Here is a 15,006-nt window from a genome sequence, read left to right as displayed (position 1 = left end):
GCTTCTCATTACTCCCTTCCCTCTTTCCTTCCTAGTCTCTGGTGAGCACCATTCTAATCCCTACCTCCATGAGATCCACTTTTTAAGCTGCTACATATGAGTGAGAATATGCAATATTTGTCTTTCTGTGCCTGGCTTATTTCACCTAACATAATGACCTCTAGTTCCATCTGTGTTGCTGTGAATGACAGGATTTCATTCTTTTTTATGGTTAAATAATATTCCATTGTATATATATATACCACACTTTCTCACTTTTTTTATTCATTTGTTGCTGGACACTTAGGTTGATACTATGTGTTGGCTATTGTGAATACCACTGCAGTAAACATGAGAGTTCAGATATCTCTTTGATACACTGATTTCCTTTCTTTTGGACATATACCTGGCAGTAGGATGGCTCAATCAAATGGTAGTTCTATTTTTAGTTTTTTGAGGAACTTTCATACTTTTTTCCATAATGGCATTCCTACTTTATATTCCCATGAACAGCATATGAGTTTTCCCCTTTCTACACATCCTGACCAGTATTTGTAATTTTTTGTCTTTTTAATAGTACCCATTTTAACTGCAGTGAGATGATATCTCAGTGCCGTTTTGATTTGTGTTTCCCTGATGATTAATGATGTTGAACATTTTGTCAGACACCGGTTGGCCATTTGTATGTCTTTGAGAACTGTCTGTTTAGATCTTTTGCGTATTCTTTAATCAGATTATTTGTTTTTTGCTATTGAGTTGTTTTCGTTCCTTATATATTCTGGTCATTAACTTTTGTGAGATGGATAGTTGGGAATTTTTTTCTCCCATTCTGTAGGTTGTCTCTTCACTTTGTTGATTGTGTCCTGTGCTGTGCATTGAAAAGTCTTTCCATATTGCTTTTAAGATTAAGGCCAATTTTTATTTCACATTAATTTTAGGTTCCCTTACTAAGCCATTTTTTCAGTTTTTAAAACTGGATATTTTATTGAAAATTTTTTTACTAAAATTCATTACACTTATATTACAAATGCAATATTGGATTAGGTTTATGATTGATCCCAGAGCAATTTAACTCTGATAATGTCTAGGAAACATTACAAATGAATTTGTTTACATCATTCACTTCTCCTAATTACTAACTATGGGATTAGTTTCTATGTATAATCCCTTTTTGATCTTAAAGAATTATAGAATTTTGGCCGGGTGCAGTGGCTTACGCCTGTAATCCCAACACTTTGGGAGGCTGAGGCGGGCAGATCACAGGGTCAGGAGATCAAGACCATACTGGCTAACACGGTGAAACCCCGTCTCTACTAAAAATACAGAAAATTAGCCGGGAGTGACGGCGTGTGCCGGTGGTCTGAGCTACTCCGGAGGCTGAGGCAGGAGAATGGTGTGAACCCGGGAGGAGGAGCTTGCAGTGAGCCGAGATCGTGCCCCTGCACTCCAGCCTGGGCGACAGAGCGACACTCCATCTCAAAAAAAAAAAAAAAAAAAAATTAGAATTTTACCACTGAAAATAACCTTACATACTCATTTATTCCACAAACGTTTTAGTGTCTGCTGTGTGCCAGGCGTTGTTCTAAGTGCTGATGATATACGAATGAACAAAGAAAAAAATGCTGTTACTGTGGAGTTCATATTCTAATTGAGAAACAGATTATATAAACAAGAGAAATAAGTTGAATAAGTGATAAATAAGTAGAGAAAAATAAAGTTTTGAGTAGGGGGTATTGTGATTGGGGATTCAATTTTTAATCAGCAGTGACCAGAGAAAGCATCACTGAAAGGGTGCATTGAAGGCCGGGTGCGGTGACTTATGTCTGTAATCCCAGCACTTTGGGAGGCTGAGGCGGGTGGATCACCTGAGGTTGGGAGTTTGAGACCAGCCTGACCAACATAGAGAAACCCCATCTCTACTAAAAATACAAAATTAGCCAGGCGTGGTGGTGTATGCCTGTCTGTAATCCCAGCTACTTGGGAGGCTGAGGCAGGAGAATCACTTGAACCCAGGAGGCGGAGGTTGCAGTGAGCCGAGATCGTGCCATTGCACTGCAGCCTGGGTGACAAGAGCAGAAGTCACTCTAAAAATAAAAAGGATGCATTGAAAAGAAGTGAAGGGCCAGCTGTGGTGGCTCATGCCTGTAATCCTAGCATTTAGGGAGGCCGAGATGGGCAGATCAGTTGAGCTCAGGAGTTCGAGACCAGCCTGGCCAACATGGCAAAACCTTGTCTCTACAAAAAAAATACAAAAATTAGCCAAGTGGGGTGCTGTGCACCTTTAAGAACAAAAGAAAGAAGTAAAGGAGTATGTTGAGTCTAGGGGATGTCCTGGGGAAGAGGAAACAATTCAAAGCACTAAGGCAAGAGGAGAGTATGCTGGCAAGCTTGGGGAACAGCAAAGAGGCCAACGTAGGACAGAGTGCAAAAGAGGAAGAATAGTAGATGTATGAGAGGTAAAGGCTGAGGATAGAGATGGATAGATTATATAGGGCAATTGCAAGGATTTTGATTTTTACTCCAAGTGAGCCTTTAAAACACTAGTGACCTTGAGGGCAGCCTTCCCTAATGCTTTCATTTATAATTGACTAAATAGATCTAGAGTGCTTAAGTGACTTACACAAAGTAATATTGGCAGTTTAGCTTTTTTTTTTTTTTTTTTTGAGACAGAGTCTTGTTCTGTCGCCCAGGCTGGAGTGCAGTAGCAGTCATGGCTCACTGTAGCCTCAATCTCCCAGACTCAAGTGATTCTCTTGCCTCAGCCTCCCAAGTAGCTGGGACTGCAGGTGTGTACCGCCACACCTGGCTATTTTTTTATTTCTTGTGGAGACAGGGTTTCACCATGTCACCCAGGCTGGTCTTGAACTCCTGGGCTCAAGTGATCGTCCTGCTTTGGCCTCCCAGAATGCTGGGATTACAGGCATGAGTTGCTGTGCCTGGCCAAGCAGTTTAGTTTTCAAGATTTATAACTTTCAGACTAGCAGATTCTGCAGTTACATAGGCAGTGTTTCTTGAAACAAACTTTCTGTGTTTCAGATTATTTTATGCTTAGCCTTTGTATTTCTTGATGAGAGAGATCTGACTTTAAAACTTCCTGTATGGGGCCAGGAGTGGTGGCTCACATCTGTAATCCCAGCACTTTGGGAGGCTGAGGTGGGTGGATCACGAGGTCAGGAGATCAAGACCATCCTGGCTAACACAGTGAAACCCTGTCTCTACTAAAAATACAAAAAATTAGCCGGGTGTGGTGGCGGGTGCCTGTAGTCCCAGCTGCTCGGGAGGCTGAGGTAGGAGAATGGCATGAACCTGGGAGGCGGGGCTTGCAGTAAGCTGAGATTGTGCCACAGCACTCCAGCCTGGGCGACAGAGCGAGACTCCATCTCAAAAAACAAAAACAAAAACAAAGCCGGGCGCGGTGGCTCAAGCCTGTAATCCCAGCACTTTGGGAGGCTGAGACGGGCGGATCACAAGGTCAGGAGATCGAGACCATCCTGGCTAACACGGTGAAACCCCGTCTCTACTAAAAAATACAAAAAACTAGCCGGGTGAGGTGGCGGGCGCCTGTGGTCCCAGCTACTCCGGAGGCTGAGGCAGGAGAATGGCGTAAACCCGGGAGGCGGAGCTTGCAGTGAGCTGAGATCCGGCCACTGCACTCCAGCCTGGGCGACAGAGCCAGAGTCAGTCTCAAAAAAAAAAACAAAAAAAAACAACAAAAAAAATTCCTGTATGGAAACCTGTCACGCCCGTTGTCCCCCACTTTTTTTTTTAACCTTTTCTAGTTCGTGAAGTATATTTCAGCTGTTAGCCATACAGTAATTGAAAGTAACTATCTCTGTATAGTTTTTGTTTGTGTGTTTGAGATGGAGTCTTGCTCTGTTGCCCAGGCTGGAGTGCATTGCGTGATCTTGGCTCACTACAACCTCCGTCTTCTGGGTTCAAGTGATTCTCCTGCCTCAGCCTCTTGAGTAGCTGGGATTGTAGGTACCTGCAACCATGCCTGGCTAATTTTTGTATTTTTAGTAGAAGGGGTCTCACCATGTGGGTAGGCTGGTCTTGAACTCCTGACCTCAAATAATCCATCTGCCTCAGTTTACCAAAGGGCTGGTATTATAGGCATGAACTAGTGCGCCTGGCCTCTCTCTGTATAGTTTTACAGTTAGTTTATTCTTAGGTTCAGCATCTTGTAGGTTGTTTTTTTGTTTTGTTTTGTGTTTTTGAGACAGAGTTATGCTCTTGTCGCCAGGCTGAAGTTCACTGGCATGATCTTGGCTCGCTGCAACCTCCATCTTCCAGGTTCAAGCAATACTCGTGCCTCAGCCTCCTGAGTAGCTGGGATTACAGGCGCCTGCCACCACACCCAGCTAATTTTTGTATTTTCAGTAGAGATTGTGTTTTACCATGTTGGTCAGGCTGGTCTTGAACTCCTGACCTCAAATGACCCACCTGCCTTGGCCTCCCAAAGTGCTGGGATTACAGGTTTGAGCCACCACACCCAGCCAATTTGGCGTTTTGTTGTCCCTTTTGACTTCAGTAGCACATTGGGCTTATTTATATTTTATTCTTAAATACCTCTGCAGAATCACATTTGATTGTAAATAGCTTATACTTAAATATGATTTGTTTTCCCATATAATTAGTCTACATTAGCCAGCATTGTAACCTTGTTAGAATTTCCTGTGAACCTCCGTGTTGTTTACTGCCAGAAGAATGTAGGAGGGTTAGTACATTTGGAAATGTGGTAACTACTCCTAGGTAATTTTTATTTAGGAATATTGCTTAAGATTAGTTTTTAGGCCAGGCGTGGTGGCTCACGCCTGTAATCCCAGCACTTTGGGAGGCTGAGGCAGGTGGATCACCTGAGGTTGGGAGTTTGAGACCAGTCTGGCCAACATGGTGAAACCACATCTCTACTAAAAATAGAAAAATTGACCAGTCATAGTGGCGCATGCCTTTAATCCCAGCTACTCGGGAGGCTGAGGTAGGAGAATCGCTTGAACCTGGAGGTGGAGGTTGGGGTGAGCTGAGATGGCACCATTGCACTTCAGCCTGGGTGACAAGAGCGAAACTCCGTCTCAAACAAACAAACAAAAAAGATTAGTTTTTTTTTTTTTTTTTTTTTTTTTGAGATGGAGTCTGGCTCTGTCGCCCAGGCTGGAGTGCAGTGGCCGGATCTCAGCTCACTGCAAGCTCCGCCCTCCGGGTTTACGCCATTCTCCTGCCTCAGCCTCCCGAGTAGCTGGGACTACAGGCGCCCACCACCTCGCCCGGCTAGTTTTTTGTATTTTTTAGTAGAGACGGGGTTTCACCGTGTCAGCCAGGATGGTCTCGATCTCCTGACATCGTGATCCGCCCGTCTCGGCCTCCCAAAGTGCTGGGATTACAGGCTTGAGCCACCGCGCCCAGCCAAAAGATTAGTTTTTAATGCAGATCTTTCAGAGAACTCATGATAGGTACTTATATATCCAGTTATTCTTTATAAATATCCAGGTTTATATTATTATTATTATTTTTTTTGAGACAGAGTTTCGCTCTTGTTGCCCAGGCTGGAGTGCAATGGTGCAACTTCAGCTCACCGCAACCTCCGCCTCACTGCACCCTCCACCTCCCAGATTCAAGTGATTCTCCTGCCTCAGCCTCCTGAGTAGCTGGGACTTCAGGCATGCACCACAATGCCCGGCTAATTTTGTTTTTTTTTGGTAGAAATGGGGTTTCTTCATGCTGGCCAGTCTGATCTTAAACTCCCGACCTCAGGTGATCCGCCCACATTGGCCTCCCAAAGTGTATTTGGCCTCCCAAATACACTGCACCTGGCCTATATTAGTTTTTAAGCTTCCTAATTCAGATCCTTGCCAGTGGGTAAAATATTTTCCAGGAAACCGTTAGATAGCTATTCAGGTTACCTTGGGAGCTGAATGCTACTCTCTTGAATGCTAAAACATTGTCTTTTTCTGATTTGGCAGATACAAATGGATTATATTGAGAAGCTTATGACATTGGTTGTCAGTAAACCCTTTTTAGTGGGATTTCAGGCATGTGGTAGGAGAATAGACTCTACCCTTCAAGCCTACTTTAGAACTAGAAGGATCAAGCTGGTTATAACTGTCATATATTTGTTCATGCTTTGGGGGTCCAATTGAAGGCATTTGTTTAAAGTGCCATCATGAAATCCATCTTCAGCTACTTGCATTTTTTTTTTCTGATCTTGTGATTTCTCTGAAAATTAAAGTAGCATGAAATCACATAATAGAATAAATAAATGAAAGTTTAAAAAGATTAATATTATTGTAAAACTTCTTCAGGCTATATAGAAAATGGAAGCTACAAAAGCTTTGTAAGTTTTTCCTTTCATATCAGCAATGTGTGGTTTCATTTTACTTGCTTGATTTTGTTGCCAATTTATATGTAATCCTTTGAACATAGAATTGATTTGTATCCAAAATTGTCTGATGTAACAGCTGTTATATCAACAAGAAATTCTGATTTTTCTTCTTCAATATGATTCATACTTCATTCTAGACATGAAAATAAACTGTATGTTCCTAGTTCAGCACAAATGACAAGAAGGAAATTCCAAAAGGCTAAGCCAAATTTGGGAAGAGCACACAGTAAGAAAGAGGAACCAATTTTAGAAAAAAGCACAACAGATCAGAGCAAGGAAGGCAAGCCAGAAGATCATTTGCTGCAGAAAGGAGCTTCCAACACCCAGCTCCTTCTAAAAGTAAGTTTGGGCAAAAAAAAAAAAATTTCTCAATGAGGTCTATTTTGTCAAGATCATGAAGAGCATGAGTAAAATATAGTTTTGACTTCCTTCCATACTGTAACCATTTTCATGAAAAGTGACTTTCTAGTGTTACAAAAGATGAGCAACCAATTGCTTGTAATATATGTGTAAACTTGGAGATTTAGGCCAAACTAACAAACCAAATTAACATAGAGATTGTTTCTGTAGTAATAACTGTTTAATTTCTTCTTAAATCTAAGGAAAAAGCTGAGCTTCTGACATCTATGGAGGTTTCAGCGAGAAAAGATTGTGTAGGTTCCAACAAGTCTGCTTTGGCAAAAATAGATGCTGAATTAGAAGAAGCTGGACCATCAAGAAGAGTTGGAGAGGAAACTGTAGGAGATAATTCACTATCTTCAGTTGTTGAAGAGCAATATCTCAATAAACTAACAAGGTAACATTTTATTTAACAAAATGTTTCACAATAGGAAATAAAAATCACTTAACTTTTACCTTAACTTACTGGTAGAACGAAATTTTTGGGTGTTGAGTCTGTTAGACATGGGTAGAAACATGACCAAAGAGTAGTAATTAAGGTAAGTAATTAAGGTGCTCATTTGAATGGAGTCACAAACAAAATGAAGAATACCCTACTTCTATAGTTTTCAAAGAAAATGGAAAGAAACTTAAGTTCTAGAAACCAACGCTGCTCTAATGGATTTCTGCTGCCTCCTTTTTCTTTTAACCTATCTGTTTACCCAGTAGGATAAACTAATACCACCTTTTGATCTCATATTCTGTATTTGTTGGTCCTGTGTGTGTGTTTTGTTTTTTTTGTTTTTTGTTTTTTGTTTTTTTTTTGAGACAATTTCATTCTTCTCGTGCAGGCTGGAGTACAATTGTGTGATCTTGACTCACTGCAATCTCCACCTCCCTGGTACAAGTAATTCTCCTGCCTCAGCCTCCCGAGTAGCTGAGATTGCAGGCGTGCACCACCATGCCCAGCTAATTTTTGTATTTTTAGTAGAGATCGGGTTTCACCATGTTGGCCAGGCTTGTCTTGAACTCTTGACCTCAAGTGATCTGCCTGCCTCATCCTCCCAAAGTGCTGGGATTACCGGGGTGAGCTACTGCTCCCAGCTGGTTCTGTGTCTTTTATCCCTTTTTCTTCTAATAATTATCAGTTTTGTGTTTATTTTATCTTCACTTTCTTATTACAGGAAAGAATGGCCCAGAATTAAAAACTTACTATGAAAAATTTGTAGGTAGATAACTAAGAATTAACTCTGAATGAGAAACTAGTAGTTAATTCCTTTTTTATTTTCACAGCACAAGATTTTAAAAGAATGGGTGGTGGGCATTTTCATTTTAATGACTGGAACCGGAGTTTCACTCTAAAAGTTTGGTTTGCATTGAAATTATCCTTGCATGCATATGACCTTGTTGTTTTGATTAAACGTCTAGCTGTCCACAACCGTTAAAAGAATCAAATTACTCTAAAATTGCTCTGGATGGGAAAACAACTATCTCTTCTGCATCTGAGTATGAGAGAAATCGTGGTGAAAGGAGAAGTCACAGAAAGATCAAACCAAATGTCACCAGAGGTCGTGGATCAAAACGAGTTCGGGGTAAGACCTCTAAGAAGGAACCTAGAGCTTCCAAGGCCATACTGGTGACTCTTCGGGCTTCCCAGGAAGAAGAAGATGATGCTGATGATTTTGAGTCTGACTATGAAGAAGAAAGCTGTCATCTTGCTCCTGAAGAAGTAAACAAAGCTCCAGTATTTGTACCTGTTGGTCTCAGATCCCCTGAACCTGTTTCTGCTCAGATAGAGGAAACAATGGAAGAGGTTTGGTTTTTTTTTTTTAATCCTTGGTACTTTTATCTTACTTGGTTTTTACCTCTTGTTTCTTTTAGGGGATTGTTATTTCTTCTCTTAGTGATTATTAGGATTTGAAGAGTTCTTTCTCTAAATAACCTCTACCAAATATAATTTGGGGCTTTGTATAACCTTTTGTGATTGCTCAGACCCTATGGCGCAGGCCCAGCAAGGGAGTCAGTATAACAACAATGAGAGAAATCTGCTTACACTTGTACCTAGAAGCTGCTTAGTCTACTTTCTGATTAATCTTTCAAACATTTTGGCAGGTGTTTTCTGGTTGATAGAGAAGCGAGAAGGGACTTACTTGTTTTCTTTTTTAAAAAAAAATTGGGCCAGGCGTGGTGGCTCACGCCTGTAATCCCAGCACTTTGAGAGGCCAAGGTGGATGGATCACCTGAAGTCAGGAGTTTGAGACCAGCCTGACCAAGGTGAAACTCTGTCTCTGCTAAAATACAAAAATTAGCTAGGCATGGTGACAGGTGCCTGTAGTCCCAGCTGCTGGGGAAGCTGAGACAGGAGAATTACTTGAACCCTGGGAGGTGAAGAGTGCAGTGAGCCAAGATCGCGCCACTGCACTCCAGCCTGGGCGACAGAGCGAGACTCCATCTCAAAAAAAATAAAATAAAATAAAAATTTAAAAAGTGCTAAAATACATGTAACCTAAAATTTACTATCTCTGTCTCTCTGGTTTTTTTTTTTTTGAGACAGGATCTCACTCTGTCACCCAGGCTGGAGTGCAGTGGTGGGATCTCAGCTCACTGCAACCTCCACCTCCCAGGTTTAAGTAGTTCTCCTGCCTCAGCCTCCTGTAGCTGGGACTAACAGGTGTGCACCACCACGCCTGACTAATTTTTGTATTTTTGGTAGAGACAGGGTTTTATCATGTTGACCAGGGTGGTCTTGAACTCTTGAACAACTCAAGCAGTCCACCAGCCTTGGCCTCCCAAATTGCTGGGGTTACAGGCGTGAGCCACCGTGACCAGCCATCTTACTCATTTTTAAGTGTATGGTTCAGTGGCATTAAGAACTTTCACATGTACATGTTGTCATGCTACCATCACTACCATCCATCCACAGAACTCTTTTTTAAAATAAATTAATTTAGAGATGGGGATTTGCTACATTGCCCAGTCTGGTCTCAAACTCCTGAGCTCGGCCTTCCAAAGTGCTGGGATCACAGGCATGAGCTACTGTGTTCTTTTTTAAGATGATTAAGACATCCTGCAATGAGTGGTTGTCCCCTAGCCTGGCAAAAAACCAAGATACAAGATACAAACACTCAACACCTGTCCCTCGAGCCCTATCCCTGTCCTGTCTGGCCTGGTCACTCCCAGGTCTGCCTTGCACCCCTGGCAAACTCTTTTTATTTTGTTAAAACTGAAATTCTATACCCATTAAACAATAACTCTCCATTCCTCCCCCTAACCTTTTGGCAACCACTTTTTTACATCTTGGCTCTGTAATTTGACTCCTCGTATAAATGGAATCATACAGTACTTTTTTGTGTGACCATTTTATTTCATTTAGCATAGTGTTTTCATAGTTCATATATGTTGTAGCTTATGTCAGAGTGTTCTTCATTTTCAAGGTTGAATAATATTCCATTGTGTGCATGTATCACATTTTGTTTATTCCTTTATTATCAATGGACACTTGGGTTGCTTCTACCTTTTGGCTGTTAGAAATAATGCTGGTATGAACATAGTTGTATAAATACCTCTTTGAATCTCTGCTTTTACTTTTTGGGGGATATACCCAGAAGTGGAATTGCTGGATTGTATGTAAATTCTTTTTTTTTTTTTTTTTTTTTTTTTTTGAGATGGAGTCTCTGTCACTTAGACTGGAGTAGAGTACAGTGGTGCGATCTTGGCTCACTGTAACCTCCATCTCCCAGGTTCAAGCAATTCTCCTGCCTCAGCCTCCCAAGTAGCTGGGATTACAGGCGCCTGCCACCACATCCAGCTAATTTTTTTGTATTTTTAGTAGAGGTGGGGTTTCACCGTGTTGGCCAGGCTGGTCTCAAACTCCTGACCTCAAATGATCCACCTACCTGGGCCTCCCAAAGTGCTGGGATTACAGGTGTGAGCCACTGCACCCAGCCTGGATCGTATGTTAATTCTATACTTAACTTTTCAAGCAACCTTTATACTGTTTTTCACAGGGTTATATCATTTTACATCCCTATCAACAGCGTACATCCTCACGGGTAGTAGCCATGTTGTAACTTTTGATAGTAACCATCCTAAGTGTTGTGAACTAGAGGAACATATTGAACGTATTTAGCTTCGTTACACTTTTGCCTCTTAGTCTGCCATTCCAACTTTGTAACTTCAGAGTTTTCTGTTCTGCCTCAATTTTCAGTCACTTCTTTGGCTTACTGAGGAGCTTATCTGAGTCAGTTTTGGGTAAGCATTCATGATAGTTTCTGAGTCATTTGAAATGAATCAGAGTTAACTAAGATAGTGGCAACAATAAAAGAAACAATAAGAAACATTAAACAATTCAAGTAATGTTTAAGATAATTAAAGTAAACTTTAAATGTTAATGTAATTCCATTAAGAATTAACAGATTATCTGAATCTGTAAAGTCATATATGAAGGGAAGTCAAAACCTACTTTTATTTACTTTTATTCAGTGTTAATAATAAACTGGTAAATGTTTTAGAGTAAATGAACTAATAAAATGGTTGAAGCTGATTTAAATGATGCAAAATGAGGTTGTTTCTTACAATTCAAAGTAAAGATAGTGAATGTGAGCATTATGTGAAACAAGAAAATGCAGAAGGAAGGGTAATTTTGTGGAAAGACATCTGGTTAATGCTGCATGAGAGTTCATTTAGCTATCTATTTTGCATTTTTCTTTCTTTAAGTGAAGCCAAATTGCTAGTGAAACTATGATCAGTAATTAATTTCTGAAAATTAGATTCCAGACTGTATCCCTGAATTAATACAGGCTATCTTGTTAAATAGCAGTAATCATAGTAATTGAACAAGGCTTTCCTTAAATTCTATTCCTTGTGGCCAGCCTACTAAACAAGGAAATATATATGTTAGAAAAAATATATATGTTAGAAAAAATTTTCTTTAAAAAGTATTGAGGCTGGGCACAGTGGCTTACGCCTGTAATCCCAGCACTTTGAGAGGTTGAGGCGGGCAGATCACGAGGCCAGGAGTTCGAGACCAGCCTGGCCAACATAGTGAAACCCCATCTCTACTAAAAATACAAAAATTAGCTGGGCGTGGTGGTGGGCTCCCATAATCCCAACTACTCGGGAGGCTGAGGCAGGAGAATCACTTGAAACCAGAAGGCAAAGGTTGTGGTGAGCCAAGATAGGACCACTGTACTCCAGCCTGGGCGAAAAAGCGAAACTCTGTCTCAAAAAAAAAAAAAAAAAAAAAAAAAGCATTGAAAGGCCAGGCATTGGCGGCTCACGTCTGTAATCCCAGTGATTTGGGAGGCTGAGATGGGAGGATCAGTTGAGGCCAGGAGTTCAAGACCAGCCTATACAACATAACAAGACCCTGTGTCTGCATTCAATCAATAAATTAGCGAGGTGTGTTGGTGCATATTTATAATCCCAGCTACTCAGAAGGCTGAGTGGGGAGGATTGCTGGAGCCCAGGAGTTTGAGGTTACAGTGAGCTACAATCATGCCACTGCATTGTAGCCTGGACAACAGGAGGAGACAAAAGCATTGAAACACAATGGAATGTTTTTCTGCCCTAAAGGGACATAAAGTGTTGATATGTGTTACAACATGGATGAATTTTGGGAACCTTCTGCCAAGGGAAAGAAACTAGTTACAAAGTGTCACATATTATGTGATTCCATTCATATGAAATGTCCAAAATAAGGAAATCCACAGAGACAGAAAGTAGATTAGTAGTGGCTTAGGGATTGGGAGATAGGGAAGAGAGGTAGGTTAAGGGAGAGATAGCTAGTGGGTATAAGGTTTATTTTTGAAGTGATGAAAATGTTCCACATTTGAATGTGGTAATGATTGCACATATCTGTGAATATCCCAAAATACGTTGAATGATACACCTTAAGTGGGTGAATTGTATGTTATGTGAATTACAAGTCTTCTTTAAAATTACGAAACTGTATGATGCTTAAAAAACCAACTTTTACTTTATAGAATATTCTCTTTTCCCATCCAGTCCCAACTCTTTAAGAAGAATTTTTTCTTCTCAAATCACCTGAACTTTAACATTTTTTGTTGTGTGTGTTTATTTTTTTCTTTTCTTTTCTTTTCTTTTCTTTATTTTTATTTTTTTTTGAGACAGGGTCTCACTCCGTTGCCCAGGGTCTCACTCCATTGCCCAGGCTGAAGTGCAGTGGTATGATTTCAGCTTGCTACAACCTCTGCCTCCCATGATTTCAGCTTGCTACAAGCAATCCTCCCACCTCGCCACCTGAGTAGCTGGGACTACAGGTGCATACCACCACACCCGGCTAATTTTTTTTTTGTATTTTCAATAGAGACGGGGTTTCACCATGTTGCCTAGGCTGGTCTCAAACTCCTGAGCTCAAGCAATCTGCCTGCCTTGGCCTCCCAAATGCTGAGATTACAGGCGTGAGCTACCGTGCCCGGCCTATTGTTTTTAAATTCATTTTTTTAGAGACAAGATCTTGCGGTATTGTCCAGGCTGGCCTCAAATTCCTGGGCTCAAGCGCCCCTTCCACCTCAACCTCCGAGTACTTAGAACTACAGGCATGTGCCCCTGCGCTCACTTGAATTTTTTAGTTCATCCCAGTGCTATCAGATATTGTCAAAGATTTTTCTCCAAATTTTGTATCTGAGGAAACAGATGTGGTACATACAAATGTAATTATAACAGATAAGTCGGGGCACAGGGGCTCATGGCCACAGTCCCAGCACTTTGGGAAGCCAAGGTGGGCAGATCACTTGAGTGCAGGAGTTTGAGACCAGCCTAGGCAACACGGTGAAACCTCATCTTTACAAAAAATACAAAAATAAGCTAGGCATGGCGGTACATGCCTGTAGTCCCAGCTACTTGGGGGGCTGAGGCAGGAGGATTGCTTGAGCGTGAGAGGTTGAGGCTGTAGTGAGCCCTGATAGTGCCACTGCATCCCAGCTTGGGCGATAGAGTGAGACCTAGTCTCAAAAAAAATAAGATATGTCTTGAAGGCAGATTCTCAGACTTGACTCTTTACTCACAGTTTCTACTCAGCCATACAATATTTTATACTCTTTTTTTCTGTTAATAAGAGAATAGGCCCAGGCGTAGTGGCTGTCATCACACCACTGCAGCTGGGGTGACATGAGTGAGACTCTGCCTCAGAATAACAAAAGAAAAACAAACAAAAAAGATAATAAGAACCAGACTGTATTGTATATATTCTAGTAGGTAAATACTTTTTTAGTGCTCAGATTACAGGGCTCTTTAAGTAATAGGACTCAAATGGAGAGTAAATGTGAGTGAACTTCTTATTTTACATGGCTGTTGCCCTGGGTATCAAGAATCACGCAGGGTTTGGGGTTTTGGAAGAAGGGAGTTGGGGTGGGGGCAGTGGTATGATAAATATTTTATTTATATATTTATTTATTTTTGAGAACGAAGTGTTACTCTGTTGCCCAGGCTGGGGTGCAGCGGTGCAATCTCGGTTCACTGCAACCTCCACCTCCCAGGTTCAAGTGATTCTCCTGCCTCAGCCTCCCCAGTAGCTAGGACTACAGGCAGGCACCACCATGCCTGGCTAATTTTTGTATTTTTATTGGAGATGGGGCTTCACTGTGTTGGCCAGGCTGGTCTTGAACTCCTGACCTCAGGTGATCCACCTGCCTCGGCCTCCCAGAGTGCTGGGATTACAGGCGTGAGCCACTGCACCCGGTCGGATAAATATTTTTAAGGACTTTCAACTCATTATAGATTGCATTTATGACAGTATATAATTAGTTGATTACATGTCTACTTTTCTGTTGGATTGTGAGTTCACTGAGGATAGGGACCAAACTTGTCTCATTTGACTTTATATCCCTGTACCCCTAGCCCTCTATAAATGTTAACAGACTGAACACTCTCTAAATGTTAACAGACTGAACAGAGAAATTAGGGGAAAGTAAAGAGAAAGTGAAGAAAATGGAAAATGAAATGCCAGACACTAAGAAGATGAGTCTTAGAAAGTTTGCTTACTGGTTGTAATAGTCACAGCCCCCTCAAAAAATTTAAATATTTTACTTCTGCAAAGTTGCTGTCAGTCAATAAAATAATTACTGCAGCGGCGCGATCTTGGCTCACTGCAAGCTCTGCCTCCTGGGTTCATGCCATTTTCCTGCCTCAGCCTCCCTAGTAGCTGGGACTACAGGCGCCCACCACCATACCTGGCTAATTTTTTGTATTTTTAATAGAGATGGGATTTCACCATGTTAGTCAGGATGGTCTCAATCTCCTGACCTTGT

At 41.3% G+C, this 15,006-nt stretch overlaps 1 protein-coding gene across 12 annotated transcripts in view; it reads left to right on the top strand.

Annotated features, from left to right (window-relative positions):
• BDP1 (B double prime 1, subunit of RNA polymerase III transcription initiation factor IIIB) overlaps positions 1–15,006 on the top strand; it is a 115,257-nt gene that overhangs the window by 66,016 nt on the left and 34,235 nt on the right. For 11 of the 12 annotated variants that reach the window (XM_050793525.1, XM_050793530.1, XM_050793529.1 and 8 more), the window contains 3 exons: positions 6,496–6,697; positions 6,961–7,154; positions 8,165–8,549. In XM_050793525.1, coding sequence (XP_050649482.1) covers positions 6,496–6,697; positions 6,961–7,154; positions 8,165–8,549 — 781 coding nt within the window. The remainder of the gene's footprint in view (positions 1–6,495; positions 6,698–6,960; positions 7,155–8,164; positions 8,550–15,006) is intronic. The other variant, XM_050793524.1, reaches the window with a different exon arrangement.

Source organism: Macaca thibetana, chromosome 6 (assembly GCF_024542745.1).
Source record: "Macaca thibetana thibetana isolate TM-01 chromosome 6, ASM2454274v1, whole genome shotgun sequence".
Classification (NCBI taxonomy): Eukaryota; Metazoa; Chordata; class Mammalia; order Primates; family Cercopithecidae; genus Macaca; species Macaca thibetana.
The sequence above is the reverse complement of the archived record's forward strand: the minus strand, read 5'-3'. Positions and strand labels throughout refer to the sequence as shown.